Source organism: Pyrgilauda ruficollis, unplaced genomic scaffold, assembly GCF_017590135.1.
Source record: "Pyrgilauda ruficollis isolate IOZ18807 unplaced genomic scaffold, ASM1759013v1 scaffold23, whole genome shotgun sequence".
Taxonomy (NCBI): Eukaryota; Metazoa; Chordata; class Aves; order Passeriformes; family Passeridae; genus Pyrgilauda; species Pyrgilauda ruficollis.
The window spans coordinates 1,516,111-1,540,490 of NW_024522539.1; the positions used below are offsets into that span (position 1 = coordinate 1,516,111).

The 24,380-nt window shown below is 47.1% G+C and overlaps 1 protein-coding gene and 1 non-coding gene across 2 annotated transcripts; one reads left to right on the forward strand and one right to left on the reverse strand.

Annotated features, from left to right (window-relative positions):
- Positions 1-4,182: 4,182 nt before the first annotated feature.
- RAB11A (RAB11A, member RAS oncogene family) lies at positions 4,183-22,162 on the reverse strand. Its single transcript, XM_041469027.1, has 5 exons — positions 22,009-22,162; positions 14,197-14,392; positions 13,114-13,307; positions 12,099-12,179; positions 4,183-5,860 (listed from the first exon to the last, which is right to left on the reverse strand). Exons 1-5 carry the CDS (start codon positions 22,046-22,048, stop codon positions 5,721-5,723), a joined length of 651 nt encoding a protein of 216 aa, XP_041324961.1. The 5' UTR covers positions 22,049-22,162; the 3' UTR covers positions 4,183-5,720.
- Positions 22,163-22,368: 206 nt separating this feature from the next.
- TRNAQ-CUG lies at positions 22,369-22,440 on the forward strand. The gene has a single exon. It is a non-coding gene; the product is annotated as a tRNA-Gln (tRNA).
- The last annotated feature ends 1,940 nt before the right edge of the window (positions 22,441-24,380 follow it).

The following is a 24,380-nucleotide window of genomic DNA, read 5'->3' on the forward strand; positions in this document are numbered from 1 at the left end:
CACATCACCCCAGGAAGGTGTCTTCATGCTCCAGGCAAAAACTCTCCGTGGCGTGTTCTAACCCTGGCTTTGCTGTAAAATAAACCACAAAAACATGCTAAGTAGAAGGACTTCAGGATGTACATTTCTACTGACTGCAGCAAGATTTTACTGTTAGGAATGAGGTGACTAGGAATACGCTGGAATTTATTTTCATCTTTGTCATGGGAATGGACATTTTTCTGAATGAGAGCAGGGAAACTTGTCATGTCACTGTCTGGAAAGCTCATTTACTGCCATCACCATGTGCAACCTGTGCAGATCATGCTTGGTAATTAGCATTGAGATTGTCATCTCTATATTCAGTACCAGAGAATTTGAGTTGAGGAATATTAACACAGACACTTTCTGTGCAGTTTTTAATCTTTCCAAACATCCCCTGATCTTTGCTAATGAATGGAGTTTCCACAATGAGTCTCACACTCACTTACCACACTTTTAACGTTGATTGGCACAGGTAGGCTTTCATTCTCCTTATGCAGCTTCTCTTTTGGTAGCTAAATCCAGCAGATCTGTCAGGCAGTTTAAACTGCTGCCCCTCCAATTCCTGCCCTGGACGTTGCAGGTTTGCACGGGACGTTGCAGGTTTGCACAGACCAGCCCTGGTTTCATTTCCTTTCTCAAAGCTGAGCCACATCGGCTTCTCTCTCCCATCTTCCCAAACCATCTCCTCATGATTCACTATCAGCATGCCACTGATGACACCTCTTAATCTGATGTGCATTACCATGTAGTGCAACTTTATCCATTGATGATTCTACCTGAAATGTCATTAAATGGAGCTGAAACTGGGTTTTCTTTTTCAGCAGCTGTTTGTGAAGTAATTATCAAGGGTGTGACCCATGGTAAAATTTTGGACTGAGCCACCATGATATTTTTTTTAATTTATAATCTCTATTGACCTAGAAAGTAGAGTACTTGCCGTTAGTTCCTTGTAGATTTGAGCATGAAGTAGTATTGACTCTAAGTATGTAATTTTATTAGGCAAACGTGGAAGTAGCAAGTTGATTGCCTTTTAAATATAAAAAATATTTTGTTGCACATTTGCCAGTCTGATGGAAGCAGAGGAGGATGACACCAGCCCCGTGGGTTTGCTCCCAGCACGATCCCAGGAGTGACCTGCAGGGCTCAGGACTGGCAAGAGGAGCCCTCCAGCTCGGGGGCAGGAGCTGGGTCCCAGCTCTGGGAATACTCCTGGATCCTTGGAGCACCGTGGTGGGACCCAGATGTGTCCCCACATGTCCCCAGATGGGCTCAGCCCTCACCCCTGGGATCACAGCCCCTGGCTCTGGGCATTCTGCCCCTGGGAGCCTCTCCCCTTGGAGCCAGGACTCTCCAGGTGGTCAGGCTGGCTCTGAACCCCCAGTCTGAGCCTGGACACCCCCAGGACACCCCCAGGCTCCCAGAGCAGGATCCTGCCCACGAGGTTTCCCGAATGCTGCATGTGTGCATGGGGGCCGTGGCTGATCAGCAATAGCAATTTTGTTTTCCAGGAAAGCCTTATTTGAGATGTAAGGAAACAATTATTTTGTAGGCCCAGTAGGAATATATTTTGCGTACATTAATAGAAAGATTTACCTCAAAAATACCAAGAGAAAGGCGGTTGGATGAGGAATACTCTTGTTAAGACCCACCTTGGCACCCAGCACAAGCAGCCTGAGCTGCTGGTCTGACCCACGTTTGTGTGTTGCTGTAGTTTGCAATGAGACTCCAGAGAGCAGAGATGTGCTCAGTTGTTTGGTTTGGTTTTTTTCAAAGCAGGATTTTGAAACCAAATGCAATGATGTGCATAGAGCTTAACAGGAAGAAAAAAAAAAACAACAAAACCAACAAAAATAAGTACCTTCTTGTATATCAGCGTTAGCTTAGGAAACAGGCACCAAAATGGCAATACTTTTTTAAGGCAAGACAGATTTGTAATATATTTGTTCACTGTGCAAAGGTATCCTACCTTGTACAAAATAAATTGAATTTCTCTCAATGTGTAGCTCTCCAACGTACTCATTCGCAGAGCCAAACTTCCAGCCCTGCACAGATCCAAGCTCTCCAGGTGATGTGGCTGCTCCCCTCAGCCAAAAGCCCCCAGGCACCAGGCTAGGACAGAACTGACAGGATGGCTCAGAAAACCCAGTGCTGCCATTCCAAGCTGGAATAAACCAAAGGTCAGCGGCTCTGCACACCCTTCTCCCAGTTCCTCAGCAGTCTGAGCTCAGTGAGACTCCTGGGAATGCTCAATCCCAGCTGGAAGAGCCCCTGCATGCCCACCACGTGTGGTGACACTGCCCTGGGCCACTCCCAGGTTCCCAGGCCTTTGGGTGGACACTTGGTGACCCACGGTCACCCAGCAGCCATGGGACAGGACACGAGGCAGCCCAGCAGCTCCCAGGGAGCCCAGTGAAAAAAAATCACAGATTTGCAGTGGAAACACCTTCAGAATTAATGAGTTCCAGGCAATGCAGCCACTGCTACGTGCTGAAGCTTTTCAATATTTGTGCTTCATATTTCTAAAAATCTTGTTAACTAAAGCCCAGCATGTAATCTTCTTATTTGACAAGCCACACTCAATAAGCTATTTAAGGCTGGAAATTCATCAGGTCTCAATTTATAGAATAAGTAATTCTAGCTTAATAAAAATGTCTTTAAATCAGAACAATTCCACGTCCTTTCTGCTTAAGAGTCAGAACCTCAACTCCCATCAAAGACAGGAACCACTGATGCTCACTGAATAATTGTTAAAAGTTGGGGCTTTCAAATATGTAGACGACAGAAAAAGCTTTTGGAAGCATTATACATAATTCCCAGAATCTCAGAAAGCTCCTTCCAGGGCCCAAAGCAGTGTCTGTTACCATCAGTTGTCTCCCATTAGCAGGGAGGAGACACTTCAGTACACAAGTAGTGCCAATTATGGAACAGAAGGATTAATCAGCAGCTGAACAGGACAATCCCCCATTGGAAAGCATTCAGATGAAATAACAACTTGCATTGTTTCTCCCAAACACCTCTGGAAGCACCTTCCTGTCCCAGGAGTGTCACCCAGCCCAGGCCAGGATCTGCAGCCAGGTCCCTGCAATCCTTAGGGAAACACAGCACAGACCCCCAGAACAGGAAAACCCAGTGCTGCCATTCCAAGCTGGAATAAACCAAAGGTCAGTGGCTCTGCACACCCTTCTCCCAGTTCCTCAGCAGTCTGAGCTCAGTGAGACTCCTGGGAATGCTCAATCCCAGCTGGAAGAGCCCCTGCATGCCCACCACGTGTGGTGACACTGCCCTGGGCCACTCCCAGGTTCCCAGGCCTTTGGGTGGACACTTGGTGACCAAGTGGCAAAGGATTTCCCAGGTGGGAAGTTCCTTTTCTGTACACACCCCACTGGAGTTTGCTTTAGAAGTACTCAGCCTCCCACAGTGGTTTGTGCTCCCACCAGCTGCACTGCAATTCCATCTGCTGCAGGAGGAAGAGTTTTGCCTAAAACCACACAAAATCCAGACTGATGTGACAGCAGAGTCAAATCACCTGTGTATATGAATGAGGAAAGGAAGCAGAGTGAAACTCATCCTGCATTTCCAGCTGACAAATTTAGAACATGTCTGCCAAAGGAAATCAATTAATTCCAAAATCTGCTCCAGCATGGGCAGAGAATGTGCTGCAAGAACAGCTCCTGCAGTGAGTGAGGGGCTGGGCTCACAGCTCACCCTCAGAGCAGTCCCCAGGGCCACCAGTGCTGCCCCGTTGGTGCTCAGGGGCACCTTTCATCAGGACACCTCAGCATGATCCAAAGCTTCCATCACCTGCTGCAGAAGGCAGGACTTCGTCTCCCTCCAGATTTTCTTCCTCGTGGCAACATGGGGAAAAAAAAAAACAGGTTTGTAAAAGTTATTCAGAGGTTTGAGTAGAGTGAACCCACAGAATTTTCTAAGCTTCAAAGCTTCCTGAAGCTGCCAAAGTGCCCTGGCTACAAACTGCAGCAGCCCCAGGAAGCTCAGAGCTGCTCCCAGGGAAGGCAACTGTGCTACACAACCCTTTCAGATCCTTTTCCAGGGACACTTCCACTTCAGTGTCTTCTCACTGCCTCTTTCAAGAAGCTCATAAGCTAAAACCTTCAGGTCAAATCCCAATTCTCCCAAAAAGTGCACCCAACACCACAGTGAGTTGTCCCCTGTAATTCTTTATTAGAATCATGGATGAATATATTTTAAATCAATCTAAAAAAATAATGAATCAAAGTACAGTACATGCATAAAATACAAAGTAATTTACAAACAGATCAAAATAGCATCTTCAGAACTAATACCAGGAGGAGAAATGGAGTAAAAAACAAGAAGTGACCGACTACAGCAATGCCTTCCGTGTGCCTCACACATCATGAGCACCGCGAGACAGAAAGGTTGGGAACAGAACACAGCTGGAAGTGCCGACCACATCTGGATCTTCCAAGTGGGTCATATCAGAGTTTGAGAAACGTCCCCTACAATCAGTTACTTCCCTGTAATTGTATAAATAACTGCAGGCATTTGCACAACAGAGTTCCTTTAAATCCTGTGGGATTGCAGTGGCTGTGGCCCCCAGTGCCAGTGTCAGGCGTGTTCAGGAACAGCACAGAGCGAGTGACAGAAGGCACAGTTCATGTATCCCTGAACAGGCAGATTGGACAGGATTGGTATGGAGCAGCAGACCACAGGAGGAACACATCCAGACAGAAAACTCCAGAGGGTTTTGTTGAAGAACATACAGCAAACCACTGGAATAATTTAAAAATACTGGATCAACCAGAACTGAAAACTAAGGCCAGGTAGTGGAAGTTATTCATTCATCAACTCAAGCACTTGTATCTATTAATATATGTGGCATGCATTAATAGATGTGATATGTAATATGTGCCAACACCCTTCAAGTCTGTGTCCCGTGAAAGAAAAAAAAGGCATCCTCAAATCCTGATACCACCAGCACTGTGGAGGCCAAGCCTCCAGCAGCACAAAGATGCTGCAAGTTCCAGAGCTGGAGTGACCCTTCCTCATGGACGTGGCTCCTGCATTCACTTCCTTCACAAGGGGCACCTCCGTGGGGTCCCAGCAGCTCTGCCTCACATCAACCTCCTCTGCAGCAGGTGCCAAACCACAGCACCTCACTCAGGCAGCCAGAACTGCTGCTAACTGCTGCTTGTTCACAAGAAATTCTCTTTTCTCCCCTGTAATATCCTGTAAAACTTCACTTGACAATCTGAAGATGTAGCCAAAAACATATAACTTACAATAAAATTGCACTTCAGAGCTTCACCGAGCTTTAGATGCAGAATACACCTTAAGACAAGGAAAGATTGTTCTGCCCAGAGTGATTTTCCTTGTTAACCTGACAGTAATTGCTTTGTGAGGAGCAGGATAATGTCTTCAAGTGCTCTCCAAAGGTGTCAGTGCTCTGACTAGTGGGCATCATGTTCGGAAGGGATCAGCTGAGTTCCAAACAATTTACTGAGCCCAAACCGACAGGTCGGTGTTGGGAAAATACTGCAGCCACATCCAAGTAAGAGATTGATAAACACTGAAATCAAAGTGTTTAAGACATGGAGAAATTCGTGGAGAAGGAATAAGCAGTAACTAAACACAAGAATGTAACCACAAGAATTACAAATATATTTAAATCTTGGACCTGGGGAATATACACGGCCTTTTAGGAAAGAATGGACAATTTATATATTCTGACAGCACTGCATCTTTGGTTTGTTTTCAGTGGTTGGAGGGACGTGGATGGGAACCACGTTGTTGCTTGGGGACATGTCATTCTCACGTCTGTCAGACATCTGCTTCTGGGAAACAATCCGATAGATCTCTGGAAGAGGAGAAAGAGCTGATCAATATGTGCACACCAGCAAAATGCCATCAGAGACTTAAACCTGGGGGAAACCAGGCATAGCTTTGGAATTACATAAGTAATGCAATGAAGCTTCCACACAAAGTTCAATTGTGGCGTTTTCTAGATACAGAAAATAAAATAAATTTCTGCAACAGAAATTACTTTTTAAACAACTGTTTTACTTTCCTTGAGATAAGAGTCAGTAAATGGACGGAATTCACAAATCTCCATGCTATGAATGAGAAACTATGTGCCCATCCATTCCTTCTGAAGGTTCTTAAGCTCCAAGGACAGTGTCCAGGGACAAGGTCACATGTTTGCTGATGTATCCACAAACAGGATTAAAGGGAACCATTCCAGATTTCTCTCCCTGATAGGACTGCAAGGGCAATTTCTTCTTGCTGAGCACACCCATCACGTCTATCATATTCAAGCAGTGTTAAATCTTCAGAAAAGGTTGATTTGGGCCCAAAGGGGGAGACTCAGCCCCTGCAGCAGCACAGAAACCCTATACAAAATGTGCTGTGTGAGAAATACGGGCTCCAGATGAAGAGATTCTTAACAGAGGAACCAGAGAGCATGGGATAAACACCTGCACCAAGAGCCTTGCCCTGTTCCTGGGGCTTTCATGGCTGATGGTGCTGCACAAAAACTCAGAGCAGCTTCAGCTGCACTGAGAGAGTAAAGCGTGTGTAGCACTTCACCCCCAGAAAGGAAACACAGCACACCAAAAATAGAACGTGGGGAACTCACTTGCAAATTTGAATTTGAAAACCATTAAAAAAATAAAAGCTTGCTAAAGCTCAGTTTTACAAAAAACCCCAGCTCAAACTCAGAAGGAAAAAACTATACATTAAAATGGCTTTTTCATATGCAGTCAGGTACGGATCAGGTCACTGAGGCAACCAAACAAGAGCTGAGCAGGTTAAAGGATTTTCTGATTTCACCCTTTCACAAGCTTGCTCTTCTTTCCAACCATCTTACACATGAACAACCTCACAAGATAAGTGAAACCCATGAAACCAGACCTTCAAAGCCACCTGCAGCCCGGTGTGTGAAGGTGCAGACAGGGTTCAGCTCGGCCCCGTGGCGGTGCTCAGCAGAGCCTGTGTGTGGGGTGGGAGGAGCAGAGCTGGAGAAATCTGCTCTGCACCTTCAGAACAAGCTTCGTGCTCAGGGCTGGCAGCCAGTTCACTCCCAGTGCAGAACAATGCCTGTTCCCATCAACAGGAAAAGCCTCTGGCCACCTTTGTTACTGGGAATTCTCCGGCAGCACCTCAGCAGCAGCAATTCTCAGTTTCACAGAGAATTTCCTGAACAAGCTCATACAAGTCCCTGACTAACACACTGGCTCCACCCCACCAGCCAGGACTCACACAGGGCCCTCTGTGTAACAGCCTCATCTGACAGCAAAGATCTTCAGCAAACAGCCCCAAAGCCTTAAAAATAATCTTAAAAGCACCAATTCCCTTACTGATAATCTACTCCTGACTCTGGGAACATCTTCCCACGATCCTCACTTCCACAACCTCCCCAGCATCCTGCAAGTGAATCCACTGTCAACAGCCCCAAATTTGCTGCTTCCTGCTGCTTCTTCCTCCTCTGCAGAGCAAATCTTGGTGCAGCCACAGCGTAAATGCTAAAACCTGCCCTTCCCTGGTGAGCTGCAGACCTAGCACACAGGGCTGTGCTGCTGTGGCAGGGGAGGGGGAACAGCCCAAACCTGCTCTCACTGGGGCAGAATGCCCAGCAGCCAAGCCTGCACCGGAACTGCTGCCCCGAGAGCTCTGGGCTAATGAAGATGTGCTCTTTTTAATGAAGACACAGCACTCTGGGCTCTGCTCAGGAGCTGAATGAGACCTTATTAAGGGCACATTTAGCAGAATGCATCACTGCATAATAGGGAACTGTGAGAGACAGGCCTTGCACTGTGAGAGCTGGGAAAAGGAGACACTGCTGCCCAGGAGGAGCTGGGCCAGGCCTTGGCTGCTCAGCCTGCACTGGGATTCCATTCATTTTCAGGTGTACAGAGGCAACAAAAGAGGAAATCCCTTGATTTTTTGATGTTAATTCTCTGATGTTGTTTCCTTGGTGATGGGATTCCTTAGAGATGAAACCACGGCAGAATGCGGTGTGGGAACAGAGACAGCACAGAGGCAGGCAGGGAAGGGAGGCAGACTCCAGTTTACTTTAAGGATGCTTTATCCTGCTGTGAATGCTCAGGGTGGCTGGGATCATAATACCAGTCTCTCTTATTTGCCAGATGATACAAAGCAGCTTTGTGTGCACAACAATCAGCCCTGGCAGTCTAGACATCTTGGAACAGAAGAATCTGGATAGGGACCATTACTCTAAGTCACAGATGGGAAAGGTCCTCAAAACCTCATCTGGAATCCAGAGCAGGACAGGAAGCCCACCACATGCATGATACACCCCCTCTAAAAGTCCTCTATATGTGGGAAAAGAAAGAAGAGCTTTTATCCCTTATTCCACCTGTAGCAACAGATCACATACTCAGGCTGTGCTAACGACACTGGACTCGTATTTCCCATGGGCAAAGCCTTCTACCCCAAGTGCTTGATCTGAGAATCCAGGTGTGGATAAGCTTAACAGGGACCCTGCTACACCTCCAAGGGAAGCACCTTCACCAACCTCCATCACTGTCCCAACCAGGCCAGCTTCAGAAGGGCTGGAAAGAAAGGGGGGTTGCTACAGACCTTGGTCACAACACCCTGTTCAGGAGAGATCCCAGCAGCTGGGGAAAGGCTCTGAGCAGCCTGGGGTGTCTGTGGTGCAGTTCCCAGCACTGCAAATACCAGCAGGGCTGGTGCAGCAGCTCGTCCTGCCCCTTCTGTCAGCCAGCTCAGCTCGCAGCCGCCGGCAACGCCTGCTGGCTTCCCCAGCTTCCTGCTCCCAAGGACAGCCAGCATTCCACCCACAGGCACTGAGCTGGGAGGCAGCCCTGCCAAACACAGCAGCCAGGATTCTGCGGGGTGACTCCAAAAACCACATTCCTCAGATGACTGCCCCCCTCTTTCCTCCAAAGCAAGTAATTAAGAGAAAAAGCTAGCTGTGAAGTGAGCTCCAGAACAGCGCTCCTTAGCGTGGCAGTCACAGCCCAGCTGGAGCCAACCTGCTGCTCAGGCACTGTTCACTGCACCTTTATCTCCCCCAAACAGGAGCCCCTGTCTGGAGAGAGCACATGCCCACTAAGCACAAGTGTTTCCTCCAGCACAGCTGAACTGACCCCTCCTGAACAAGGATCACATGGATCCTGTTCACAAACCCAAGAGCTCTTCACCCCAAACTCTGTCACAGCAACATGCAGGCTACACTGACATCCATGGAAAAGCAACAGCCTCAAGAATCTGTCAGAGCCCATCATGAGCAAGTTTTATCACCTGTTCACCCATTACAGACAGCTCTGCTTACAGACATATTAAAATATATATAAACCAGGAAAAAAAATCAAACCTCCACAGATTAGAATCCAAATTCATTTCTGGAATAAAAAGTACTGTGAGAAGCATGTGAGGAGAAATAAAGAAAGCCCAGCCCCTGCCCGAGAGGTGGGTGCTTCCCATGGCAGCAGCAGTGCATCCTTCGAGCATCACACAGCCCTGAAGGCAGCCCAGGGCACACAGGAAACTCCTCACCTCTGCAGTGTCACACAGAACACAACAGGCCAGCAGGAGATGGGGACTGTGAGGTGACCAGACTATGCAGCCATGACAGCCACCTTGGGAGAGAAGGAACACTGCCTGATTTATCTGATGTTGTTTTATTAGTGCTGGTGTATGACAGTTAATTAACTAACCTGCATCTGAGAGCCCCGAGCCTCTGCAAACAGAAAGTGGGAGCAGCAAGGCTTGTTCTACACAACACACAGCAGATCTGGCCAAATCTGACCTCAAAGTTGAGGTGCTCCTGAGAAGGGCTACCAAGGATGTGGGCATAAAGAAAGTCTCAGGTTTTGGCACTGACAAGTGAGCAATGTCTTTCTCCTGAAAAATCTATGCCCAAATTCATGTGCATTTTTGACAGGACTGCCTTTAGGCATGTGAAGAAAACAGGAAATGCAGCAGGCATCCCAACACCTCTGCATTCAGCCACTCCTTAGTCATCCACCCTCTGATGGCACTGGCAGTTTGTCATGTAGGGAGCAAATGTGTGAGCTAACAGAACTTCTTTCTTTTTGGAACAAATTTGCGCAATGCTAGAATTACAACCCAATGACTACACTGAAGTTAAAAGGGAACCACGTGGTTCAATCAAAAAGGAAACAAAGTTCTTTATTCATCTAACACAAACACACTTTTAGCTGGTATCTGCACAGGAGCACTACTGCTTAGGAACCCAGGGTAAGAACACAATAGAGTCAGAACTGTCAGAGGCCTCTTACAACAGGATGAAACAAGAAACAGATGGACACAGGCACTTAATACCCCAGTAGCCCAACACCTCTCTCCACTGCAGGCTGTCCATAAAGCATTTCAAACAACTGAAGAAATGATACAGGATTTATAGTTTTACTACAGTAAATAACCTCCTAGTTCTATCCTCACATGCATGTTCCAGTACAGCTACCAGGACCTTTCTGGTGTGTTTTTAAAGGAATGTCTAAATTAGGTGCCAAATGCATTCAGCCACTCCTTAGTCATCCACCCTCTGATGGCACTGGCAGTTTGTCATGTAGGGAGCAAATGTGTGAGCTAACAGAACTTCTTTCTTTTTGGAACAAATTTGCGCAATGCTAGAATTACAACCCAATGACTACACTGAAGTTAAAAGGGAACCACGTGGTTCAATCAAAAAGGAAACAAAGTTCTTTATTCATCTAACACAAACACACTTTTAGCTGGTATCTGCACAGGAGCACTACTGCTTAGGAACCCAGGGTAAGAACACAATAGAGTCAGAACTGTCAGAGGCCTCTTACAACAGGATGAAACAAGAAACAGATGGACACAGGCACTTAATACCCCAGTAGCCCAACACCTCTCTCCACTGCAGGCTGTCCATAAAGCATTTCAAACAACTGAAGAAATGATACAGGATTTATAGTTTTACTACAGTAAATAACCTCCTAGTTCTATCCTCACATGCATGTTCCAGCACAGCTACCAGGACCTTTCTGGCGTGTTTTTAAAGGAATGTCTAAATTGGGTGCCAAAGAGGAGAAGAAGTTCAGAACTAGCTGGTGTCAATGTCACAGCAACCAGATCTGATTTACAGACAGTTTGGAAGTGGGGCCACTGCTCAAGCCAAGCACATCACATAGCCTGGCACATGCTACACTGGGAAGGAGGGACTTTAAATTTGCTACTGGAAAACACATTGGAGGCAGCTGGAGAAAACAAGAGACTGCCTGGCACACTAGAACAGAGACACAGCAAGCAGAGGAGTGTCCCAGATGTTTTGAAAACTCAGACTAGAGCATTTGCCAGAGCTGAGAATTATGAAAACTCCAAAACCAGAGGCTACAGTGTCCCACTGTGCCCTGGCTGCTCAGAGATGCAGAAGCCTCATGACAGTGAGTGACTTCCATACTAATTTGTGAATTCCTACCCCACCTTTACAAGTCAGGGTTAAGTTAAGGTTCTCCAAATTGAGTGTCTCAGCTTTAACAAGTTTTGCCTACCTAAACAAGGCTTTAAACAAAAAGGAAGTACTTTATCAACAGAGCATAAAAATGCAGCACTGACTGCTGTCACATGTTACACAGGCCAAAAGTCCAGGCAGGACTATTAAATGCAACAACAGCAACTCCTGCAGCTCAGGAGTCACTGTGTCTCAAAGGAAGAATCTCTGCTCTTTCATCCCTTTTTCCTTGGCAACTGCTACGGTCACCATTAAAGGTGGAAACAAAGTGGACTGAGTTCTCTTTGATAAACACTGGCTGCTCTCACTTGGTGCCAGCATGAGACAATTCCCTCCCGTGGGCACTCCCTGTAATGGGAGATGGAAACTGAAACACAAACCAGGCTGACAAGAAACCCGGGGCAGATCAAAGTGAACAAGGATTCATTCCCCAGTTCAAGGCTGGCCTTTCAACTGTGACATTTTGAAACTGGACTCCAAATCTTATGGTTAATGAAGAATGATTTAATAGCAACATTTTAAACACTTCATAGGCAAAGAAATGCCTATTTGCATCATATCTGAGCAGCCTTCTGCCCTTCCCCCTTGAAGCACAAAGCCCTGCATGACTCACCTGTCAGAATAGTCTGGAAAGCTGCTTCCACATTTGTAGAGTCTAAAGCAGACGTCTCAATAAATGACAAACCATTCTTCTCTGTGTGGACAGAAATACTATAATTAGAGAGCTACAGCACATACCTGTTTCCCATCTGGAAAAGCTTCTGTACCAGATAATATTTGTAGTGTTCCTGATGAGACACCCAGGTATCAAGAGAAAGGAAAACAAGTAGTGGGGTTTTCCCCCTTAAGTGATGAGAAAGTGACACCACCCAACACCAACACTAGAATTTACACCCACTCCCAAGCACAGGTATCAGCCCAGTGCTGTGTTACTTTAAGGCACATTTTCCTGCATCACTGAAAGGGAGAATCTGTTACAGTTTCTTTGTGTGAGAAAAATTCTGAATTTTCTTCAACCTCATCAAGTTTCTCCACCTCCCACCTGTTAATATATCACAGCAGTTTATTTAACAGGAACAGAGCAGCAGGGGGAATGACACTCCTCCAGCTGCAGGCAGGGATCCTCACTGGCCATAAACTCTCCCAGTGGAGCTACAGCAAACTTTCATGTGAGGAACCCAGCTACACTCCTGGATGAAAGAGACTGGGTCTGAACCAAGGCTTACAGAAACTACAACTACTGTTCACAGATCTTAATTACATAACAAAAGTCAGAGAGCCAGTTTAATGAAAGTGTTCAGCCACAGGCACCTGCGTAAGGCTGCAGGTCAGCTGGGACACTGAAGGCAAAGCTAACCACACTAGAAACTCAAACCTAAAATCACAGGCACAGTTTCTGCAAGACAAACAGTGCCCAGCCAAGAGAATAAATCTGATTTAAGATGTCCAGGTGCCTCTGGCTGATTCTTGAAACAACATGCATGTTCTACAAGATCTGCTTTCTGACTGAATGTGACATGTGACACTCAGGGACATGACAAGCCTCAGGTTTTACCTCCTACCCACACCCTCCCCAAGCCAGGCGGGCAGATCCCCAGTCAGCAGCAGGAAATTCCTGAGCCCCCCACCTGCAAAGGCCCTGGCCTCGTCGGTGGGGACGGCCCTGAGGTGGCGCAGGTCGCTCTTGTTGCCCACGAGCATGATGACGATGTTGCTGTCGGCGTGGTCCCGCAGCTCCTTCAGCCACCGCTCCACGTTCTCGTACGTGAGGTGCTTGGCGATGTCGTACACCAGCAGAGCCCCCACGGCTCCCCGGTAGTACCTGGGCACAGGGGACAGCCAGCCACACAGTCAGGTCACAGGAGCCTGTGCCACAGTGGGGAACAGCTCTGGCTATGCCAGCTATGCAAACAGGGCCCAGGGCAGTTCCCCAGGGCCGTGGGACAGGACACCAGCCGGATGAGGTTACGCCACAGGGCCAGCTCAGAGTGTGGGAGCGAGGCAACCCCCATGGCTCTGGGGAAACCCTGCATCCCAGACATGAAACTCTGGGCTCTTTCCACCTCTGATCCACTCCTGAAAATTCTCCCCCACCCATCACTGTGGGTGCAGCACAGGCACAGCCCAGAGCGATAAGGAGACTGTAGAGTGACTCACTGGGTCATAAAAATGTCAGCGTGATCTACTCCCTTTACCAAAGGCCACAGCTCCTTTTAAGTGAGAGCCACAGCAATACATTCAAAAGGAAACAGGCTGTGTTCTCCCACCCCACAGTTCCGTCCAGCTCTACTGAAATCCAGCTTTTGCTATGCTGGTTTTTAACAATCAAACAAGCACACAAGCGAGCAGTTTTTCCTGGCTGCTACAGGAAGGTTTCAGCTCTAAGGTTACCACTGATAAAACGACCAGGAACACTGATATTCCTTTATCATTCACTTCCATGGAAATTAGTCTCTCAAAGCTCTTGCATTCTCAACTTGAAATGCCCCCAGTTACGTGTCATGAGAGCACTGCAAAGGAAATCAGTCTGTGCAGGAACACACCAGATCGAGTTTCTGGGCTGAATAATATTTAACCTTCCCACACCAGAAGTTGTGGATATTACCCAGTAAAACACTAACACCCCTGTTTGCAGTTGGTGAGGAACTGGAAGGGCCCAAAATTGCCCTCCTCAGCCAAAGCTGGTCCTCAGCCACCCGGGCTGCACTTACGCTGAGGTTATGGCTCGGTATCGCTCCTGCCCCGCTGTGTCCCAGATCTGAGCCTTTATTGTCTTCCCATCCACCTGGATGCTCCTCGTTGCAAACTCCACTCCAATGGTGCTTTTGCTTTCCAAGTTAAACTCATTGCGAGTGAACCGAGACAGAAGGTTGCTCTTGCCTACTCCAGAGTCCCCAATAAGTACAACTGCAAGACAAAAATTATATCAGACTCAGACTCCAGGTGTAGATGACACATTGAAAATCACACACAAGAAATATTTCTTTTAAGGAATGAAGCGTGAAGGAAAAGGACGGCACCATCCTTGTCATGGGTCTGCTGTCCAAGTCTCAATATTTCTGGAAAACCAGAGCTGCCACATTCACCAGCATTTTGAACAGAAGTTAGACTTGACTTTCAATGGTTATATTTCAGCCTCCTTTGCTCAGCATGGAACAACATTCCTCTTTTAGGAACAACATACATGGCTGTCACTGCAAATGCTGGTGACCAGTTATATTTCCTTAAACAATACTAGAACTAAAAACCAAAATACACAAACGCTACAACCACACAACTGAAATCTGCTTTGCTGAAGAAGTCCAAAACACAGGGCAAGCAGAACACTCTGCTTTCACTTTACACTCCTCATGCCTTTGCAGAAGAGAGGTTCCCCCCTGGGGCAGAAAACTTTGTGAATGAAAAGAGAACCAAACCGAAGAACCCCCAAGGCCACCATCACCCTGCCAGCCAGTTGGAAATGTTTGCTGAGCCACAGCTCTCTGTCCTTCTGCAGTCCCCACTGCTGCTGTTGCTTCTGCACGCATCAGGCCGGAGACTGAAGCTGCTCAAAAAAGCTGCCAGGGGATCACTGAACCTCACAACTGGATCCACCATTCCCTGGCTCAGCTTGACTCATCCCAGCACCAGTGCCAAGCAGACTAATTGGAAGGATTCAGCTATGCTTGACAAGAGACTGACAGAAGGTTCAAAGTCCAGTTCCTGCAGGAAAAACAGCACCACGAGGATTCGCTGCATTATCTTGTAAAGCTGAGTTGAAAGGTGCAAGTTTAATTGTAACTTAAAACTTAGTACCAAGAGGCAGAACAGTGGATGAAATGTGTTCACAATCAGAGTCATGTCAGGTGATCCTATGGCGTTAAGGATGATAAGGTTCCAAACCAGTAGTGAAAGAAAGGGAAGAAAAATAAGATAAAATCTTTGGGAAGAGAGGCCAATGACAAAGTTCAGCAGTGAATCAACACCAGCCCAAGCAAAAAAGTGCACACTCAGGTGACAACAAACACTGTGTCTTTGTTTAATTAGAAAAAACAATAACTTGCCAGTAACACACATCATTAACTGTTAAGACACCACAAAGATGCTGTGTGGTACAACAAAGCAACGAGTGCACCAAACACACTCAATGACACAAACCCCCTGTGGAGCTCAGTCTAGCAGCAGAAACACTCCCATCTGCTGCTGCAGCCCTCTGCAGCTTCTGTTTAAATAATGCAGAGCAATTCTTTGCTCTGACTGGAAGGGCAGAGCAGCACCTTTTAAACTCCCTCCATAAATGAAAATTGCAGAAACGTTGGCTTCAAGCACGGCCTTGTGCAGAATACTTCATCAAAACAAACATCTTCCCAGCTGCCCGTGCCAGCTGACTCAGCACACAGCCGGCCAAGCAGAGGTTGCAGAAAGCACCCTCTGTTAACCTCTCCTGTGTAGGAAGATCACAAGTGCAGGTAGGTGGCAAGGCCCCTGAATGCAAACAGGAGTCTGCTTTCCTGCGAGCGAGGTCACTGCTCAACAGCTCTGCTGGCACAGAGACGCTACATCCTGATAAACCCAGTGCAGGGGACAGGGCACTACTTGCATCACCACCCCTGGCAAACAGCCACAGCTTTCCTCTGCCACTGGCAAGTCACTTCTTCAACACTGTTTTGGCAGGTTTGGACCATGGGTTTAGATGACATCATGTTTGTATTCACTGGGACACACAACAAGTTCCTAGGAGGGAAAAGCTGACAGCTCCCTTTGCACAGCTCAGCCCTGCTATTACCCAGCAGTGGCCAGAAGCTTCTCTAAGCAAGAAAAGCAATCCACGTTCACCATTTCCTTTTCCCAACAGGATGCATCATATACCTGTTAAATATTCCCTCAAACCTCTTCTTGTAGGTCCACCTTTAAGTCATTTAACAATAGAGGGATCCCTTTAATTCCTCTGCCAGGCTTTTTTCCTTACCGTGTCTGATTCCCACACTGCTTATGTTCTGAATGGTTTCCAGCACCAGATTAATGTGTCCCAATTATAAGGGGAAAATAATACCTTCCTCCTTGAAGTCAGCTATTTCCTCTACTTAATTGGGCCACTGCAGCTCCTCTTGAACACAGGCACGAGGACAGCTTGGAATGTCAGCAGGCGCCTAAGACTCCTCACACCTTCTGCATTTCTGCCAGTCTGGGTAAGTATCACTCTTTAAATAAAATTATGAACTGAAACAGCTCTAACAGCCACTCAGGTTGTGTTATTAATTTCAGTTTGGCTTTCCTTATCAAGCCACCACGTTTTGATATTTTATACTACACAGTGTTCCCATGTATTACACTCTTAACATAGAAATGCAGTAGGAATGACCCTGGATGGCCAAGTCCCATACTAAACACCCCAAGCAAACAGTTTCTGGGAGGGAAATTATGTTATCTAGGCCATGATAAAGTTAATTTTTCCTGCACATTGTCCCTTTCATTGGGTTTTTTTCCAGAAACTCACTCCTAATGGTTAGAAATTGCCTTCTGATTTTCGGAAGGAATTAGTGGTCAGCTGATGGTGGTGTCCATGTGCCAGCATTCTCCATTAGCTTATTAGTGTCTTCTCCCAGTGGTGTTTAGGCTGGGGTATTTACAGAAAGCAACCACAGCTTGTCTGGGCTTTGCTGTATTTGCTAAATACAAAAACTTGTCAAATGGTTCTGTATAAACACATCGTTCATTTCCCCAAACACCTTCCCTACAAGTTTTTCAAATTCTTTCCAGCACAGTGAGAATTCTTTTCAGCATGCCTTGTTCTAAGCCAGATCTCCCTGTGATGCAGACAAGAATTTCTGTAGTTCCATCTCTGTTAGGTACATCTGGAGCTGGAATTATTTCTCCTGGCTATTTCACCTTGATGGCTCTATCTGCCTGTCATCAGACCTAATTGTTCAGCTTTGGGATGGCAAAATTTACTTTACCAGAGTCCAAGTCCTCAGGGATAAACCCTTACATCCCAAATCCCAGCTTATCTGGAGGACCACAGTCCTCATCTGCACACAGCTCTCTCAGTGCCACACTCCCACTTCCTCTGTCCCACCCAACTTGCATCACCCACAAATTCCTTTTCTACACCAGCACTGGAAGGAGGAAGGTCTGGAGGAAACGTTTTAGCCAGTTCAGACCCAGTCCTGACATTAATCAATAACCAGCTGTGGAGCACCACCTCCCTCACAGGAGCAGCACCTCAGGAAGCTGCACAACCAAGAAAAATTGTATTGGCACATCTGAAAGTCATGGAAATAATCTCCCAGCCCAAAGTGACTGATTTAGTGGTGGGACAGTTCAATACTTGCAACCACATGCTTTCAATCGATGCATTTGACTTTCTATAGCATTTACTACCCCAAACATTTAAGACAAGCATACAAGCATTCAGTGAAGAGAAAAAAAAAAGAGTATCAAATCCACAGTACTGTATAAATTTCACTCTGTAATTCCAGATTTATTTCTGTAGAAGACCAAAATAAGAACTCAATTTCCTAAGCTGCATGAGAAGCAATTTAGAGAACTATGTCAAGAAGGGGTTATTAATTTTTCACCAACATTCCAGCTCACTCACACAATTTTTACTTCTGTAAAACCTCTTAGTTTAAATTTTCAGAAAATATTTTAATCATCTCATTAACTATGAGATCAGGTTGAAAATAGAATCCAGCAGCACTAGCTTGTGTTGTCTGGGGCAAAAGCTATTGCACAAGTCACATATTACATGATCTAGAACAAGCACACCAGCACAAGGAAATCACCATGTCTAAAACTTGTCTCTGCACTGAGCTCTGCTATTAAGAGACATATCAATAAAAAGCTTGGACATGTCTTCATGATCCCCAGAAGAACCTGCTGATGAATACCTCTCCCTGCCCACTTCAGCTGGAGTTCGAAGGCCATGTAAAAAAAAGACTTGATCCTACACATCACAGCTGGCTATAAACCCAACATGGTCATGACTTATTTTAATCACCCTCCTCAGCTGTGCCCCATTTTATTCAGTCTTTTTCTCAAAGACTAAACTGGCACCCCAGAGGCCTTTGGGGCAGGGATTACCTGCCCATACAATCAGTAACACCTCCCAACAGCTCTGCAGTAAATGGCTGCACCAGCAGCTTCGCTGCAGCACCAAAGTGCCTCCACATCTGAGGCAGTGAAAGCCAAGGGCTTCTACCACTGTCAAACCAATACATGTAATGCAGCCACACATTTATCTAAACACACAAGTAAAATGTGTCTTCTAAACCCCAAACCAGCAAGCTGGTTCAGTTTCAGTGCATTTCCTCAATATCAAAGGGAGAAGTTGGAGAAATGAACATGATGCAAAGAAGCAGAGAGCTGAGGCTGGAATTTTTCCTAGCAGTAAAGTGAACATCCCAAGTCAGGTCCATGACATGAGTCTGCCCCAAATGCAGAGTCCCAGATGGTCAAGGTGCAGACATAATCATCCTGAGCTTTGTCCACAGAAAACATTTTCTGCAAGTGAGGGATCCTTTGACAACTGCTCATCTATTGCAAGCACATTGATCAAAAAGAGCAAAAGGTTCCTGTACTAAAGCCAGGCTTAAGTTTTTAAGCAATAAAGTAATATCTTTATATCATTATTATATTTTCCTCCTACTAAAATTAGAGCAAGATTTCTATGAACTGGACTTCATAGGCCTTGTGTTTCCTCAGGGGCCATTCTGGGAACAGCAAGCACTGCTCTCAACAGACCCTGAAAATATGGCAGAATACAAAGACTGGAAGCTGGACAAGAAGAATTTAACAGAAACTGGTTTTTTTCCAAGCTAGGCTTAGTCCTTCCTATACCCTGAAGTGTTGCAACATAGTCAGGAGAAGTGTATTTTGTAACAGGTCCCTGGATTTTATGGTACAGCAGCACAGGTGGGCTCAGTTTACACCCAGCAGCAGAGTCAGCCAGATTTCAACACACAGCAGCAGTCAGGGGCTGACAGGACAAAACCAGAGGTCTCGCAAACAGAAACGTGGCAGCTCAGCCCAGGAGCAGTAAAAGACAGCCAGACTAGAGAACATCACACGATTGTTTGAACCAGGTCAAACCCTGAACTCAGTCCCACCAACCTACCCATGCAGTCCCCCCATAAACCCAGAAATGCCCTGCTGGATGAAGTGTCCTGACAGACCAACACGCAGAGCCTGACTCCAAATAAGTGATGTTCAAAAACCATGATGTGCATCACAACAGACAGGCTGATCTCTGTCCCAGCCAGCCCCTGCATCCCCAAATAAGCAAAGCCTTCAGACTTGCCATTGTAACCGTCACACTGACGTGCTCCAAACAAGATTTTCTTGCTTCTATGAATTCGTGCAGGCTTTCAAATCCATTTATAATATGCATGGCAATGCACCACTTCAAAATTTGCATACACACCTGAGGGACTTTGTCCTTTTGCTTTCACCCGCTGCCCAATAAAAGAAGCATTACAGATATCCAGAGAAATTATGACAAACAGGAGATACTTTCCCTATTTGCCCTTATCACTCACTGTTTAAATTTTAATCAATCTGTACATCAATTCAGTATAAGGGCTATGAATCCATTAGGTCTCTCTTCTGATTATTTTGATGCCTTTCTCCACCTTTTTAATTCCACAATATCCCTTTCAAAATGGATATGTCTGTCATGGCTACATTTCACCTCAATTCCCAAGATGCTCATGTCTCAAATTCAAACACTGACTTAACGTTGTCCCCAAAATATTTACCTATCCCTCACCTTTTTGACCAGTGCCTGGCAAGGAGACATTCAGTTCAGAGTTACTTGCAATAATTTCCAGATCATTCCAGAGTGGTGACAGCTTGTTTAGAACTACCATCACCTCTGGGAAGTTACAAAAGTTTCCATGGTTTTATTATTCTGCATTTTTCGTGTTATTTCAGCTGCCACATCAATCCCAGTTAAGTGGTATTGCATCAACTTCCTGCAGTCCACTTTAGGCTGGAAAAACCCAAATCATTTATCTTCACAACAGCATTTTCACAGCATTCCCTGCACCCCAACAGCTTCTATAAACCAAGCTAAAAAGAAAAAGCTTTAGCACAGGCAATCAATTAAATCAGCTTTGTACCTCTCCCTATAACTGGATTCCAACTTTATTTTTTCCCAACTATAGAAGGAAGTAGGCCAAATGAAAGATAGGAGCTCTCCCAATAAAGTCTGTGTCACTGATATTCCCAGGCTTTCACAGCTAAAACATTAATTACAAGCCCACTGACAGAAGTGCATGAACAAGGGTAATTCAATGGCTTTGATAACCTGCACACAAGTACCTACAATAACATTGCCTGATGCCATTAAACCAGTGGTCAGCAAGGTCCTTGCCAGGGCTGCAAGCTGAGGAAAGAGCCTGTTCTGGAACTTCCTGATTTGGTTTCCATAGCAGTACAGATGACTGATTTATAGGTACAAATAATGCCACTTTCCACACGCAGTTGGCTAAAACAGCCAACAACAAAAAAATGTAATTCCTCAAAGTTATTACAGGAGCTTAAAGGTACAGGAAAAAACATCAGTGTTTTCCTTTATGTTCATGATGACAAGCACAGGGTCTCTCACCATTACAACACAACAAGCAATGTTCGCAATCCTAAATTCAAATTTACAACACCACATCACAATAAACAACTACCTTTTTACACTACTTTGCTTGCTTTTTCAGTGGGATTTAAAAAACTGGATAGTGAACTTTCAAAACATCAGCACTTCTACACACATTTCACAGCAGGCTATATGAAGCTGTCCAGCAGGCCGGCGTTTTACTCTGCAGGGAGTGAAAACTGAGTATTTAACAACAATCTGGAAGGTTTTAACCCAACTGGCCACTGCAACGCAGACTGGAGGGGCATCAGCCCTGGAAAACAAGGCATTCCTGCCCTTCCCTGTGGGAGCCAGGACACAGCAAGGCCAGGCTGGACAGGGCTTGCAGCAACCTGGGATACTGGAAGGTGTCCCTGCCTGTGGCGGGGGGTGGAATTAAATGATCTTAAAGGCCCTTCCGACCCAAACCATTCCATGATTCCAGGAGGATTTTAAGATCTCTGGGTGTGGAGCAGCAGGGACATTCCACTCCTCGCCTGAGCACAGAAGGCAGCAAGTCGGACTACCTGATTAAATTAGCGCATCATCTACCAATGCTGAGTATGTCTCATCCACTCGAAAGCTCTATTTACCAGCTGGAAAGGGTTCTTATCAACCTTGACGAGTCCTTATCAGCCCTGGGCATCCTTCCTGGCGATCTTTGCTCGCCATCCCGCAGACCGGCAGCCGCCTCAGCCGGTGCCCGGGGCAGCCTCGGGCCGGCGCTGACACAAATCCCCGCTGCCAAACCCGGCCCAGAGCTGACATTTTGGGGTGAGGGAGGGACACCCGAGCGGGGCCCGGCGATGCCCGGGGCGCTCCCCCACCCGCCGGGCCCCGCGTCAGGGAGCGGCCCCGGCCCCGCCTGCGGGCCCCGCTGCTCTCCCGCCCGCCCGCCGGGCCCTGCCCGCCTCACCTTTGAAGAGATAATCGTACTCGTCGTCGCGGGTGCCCATGGCGGGTGGCGGAGGAGCGGGACCGGGAGCGGAGCGGAGCGGGGCCGGACCCTCCCTGCAGCCACCGCAGCTCTTCCGCCCTCCGCGCTCCGCCCGCCCGCCCACAGGCGCTTCCGGGGCAGCGGCGCCGCCGCACGACCGCGCCCGGGGCAGCGCCGCGGCCGCGCCCTCACCGGGGCTAAAGCGAGCGGGGGTCCCGCCCGGCCCCGCGGCCCCTCAGCAGCGATCCCCCCCTCCGGCACCCTGTGGGCAGCGGCTGTGCTGCGGCGGGGGAGCGGTGGAAGGAACTAGAGACGGCCGGGAGGGGGTGGTGGCAGAGCGGTTCCATGGTGTAATGGTTAGCACTCTGGACTCTGAATCCAGCGATCCGAGTTCAAATCTCGGTGGAACCTGAATTTTTTTTCTTCCTTTCCGTTTTTTTTCTCTTCAACTTTTGTGTGCCCAAGCGATGCCCGGGGTTCTCTGAGCTGCCCGAGTTATTCCCTGTGCCCAAACCCCGGACTCCTGTGCTCAAAGAATGCCTGGGCACACTCCATCCAAGATTTCTAAGCCTCTTCCCAAACAATGGATGGACACACTGAGCTCCCAGGAGTCCTGTGCCCAAGAGATGGATGGGCGTGCTCCAAGCTCCCTGGGCCTCTTCACACGCTGTGATAATCTCACCTCATCTTGCCTGGGGCTCACCAACCTTAACCCCCACCACGGGGTGGGTGCCCTTCTCCTGCCTCCATGGGCAGGCAGCGGCCTCACCCCAGAGCCACCCACAAGCACAGCCGAGCTTGGGGTTGGTTGGTGGGAAGTCCCCCAAGAAGATCCTCCTGTGAACTGAGCTGAGAGAAGCCTATGAGCTTGGTGGAGGTATCAGTCAGGCCAACAAGCTCTTTCAGCTCATGAGATGCAGAGGCCATGAGCACAGGCCCCTTTCCCACCGCCACCCCTGCCCACCCTGCTTCTCCCTTCCCAAAAGGTTGTCCAGTTCCCCTTGTCTCCCCTGTGCTGTGGGAGACACCAACTTTGTCATCAGCTTCTCCTGGTGCAGGCTTGAGATATAAACAACAGAGGATAAAAATAGCACTTGTGTCCAGATGATTAAACCGAATCCCTTAAAACTGCTCTTTTCCACCAGCCTGCCCTCAGCAGCAGCACGTTTGCCATCACTGCAGTCAGTGGCTGTGTCATCATTCCTGTGTGTGGAAAGTAACCCCAGGGCATCAGCAGCAGGGCTGTGCATCAGTTACCGTCTGCTGGCACCATAACGAGCCAGAATGTGATCCTCTGCATTTAAAGATAAATACTTCATGCTGCCTCAGAGCTTCCGAGTGGGGAAAACAAAACATTCGTAACAAAGACACCTGATGTGTGCCCGCAGTGTGACCCTCCACAGGAGGACAGATGCTCCTCAGGAGCATCGGGAGCATCAGTCTGGGCTCACCCACATCCTGCTGCCAGCCTCTGATGTGCCCTGCACCTCCAGCTCCTCGCAGGGGGAAGGGCAGTGGTGAGGGCTATAGGAATCTGTGCTGTCTTTGGATTCATCCTTTTTATCTGCAGCCAAACCCAGAACACACAAAATCTTGAGCCTGAAGATGCCCATCCTGCTCCTGCCACCTTTCTCAATCCTCTGCATTGAGTAGTACATCAAATGGATAACAGATACTTGTCTGTGTAGAGGCTGGGTATATTTATAATTCAAGAGCTCAGGTTTCCATCTCATATCCTATTTGCACTTGTCCATTGAACTTTGTTGTTAAAAAGCTATTAATTTTCACTTGATGTTTCTCAGACCTGGTTTCATCCTCCAGAACTGCTGTTAGTGCTAAAAAGGCTTAAAATAACACAGATTAAGTACTTTTAGTCATCCTTCTGTAAGAGCTGTTCTCCTTTTCATGCTTTGGATTGCGTCTGTGAGCCTAGAAACACCCTTTATTTACATGTTTCATGTGTGCAAACATGACTTCCTCTTGCAGCACACTGCAGCTGTTCCTCATCTGGAACTGACTTACCCTATGCAAGAGTTGAGGGCACAGGGTGAGGACAGTGGCTCTTCTGGCTTAGGTAAAAATCACAGTCCCCACATTGCTGCAGCACTGTCACTTGTTGAACTTCAGCCATTGTAAAGCAAAGGCATTTTTACCAATGATTTTTAGCAAAACATGAAAAGTTGTGCAGATTGCTATGGAGTTGGGCAGCAGCAGGGATTACTTCTAGCTAAGCCTGTTTAAATGCAATTGATCATTTAAAATCAGATCCTTCATGGTGGAAACTGAAACAGTAGAAAGAGCTCTGTGTCTAAACAGGAATCAACAGAGCAGGACATGAGGAGAGCACTGAA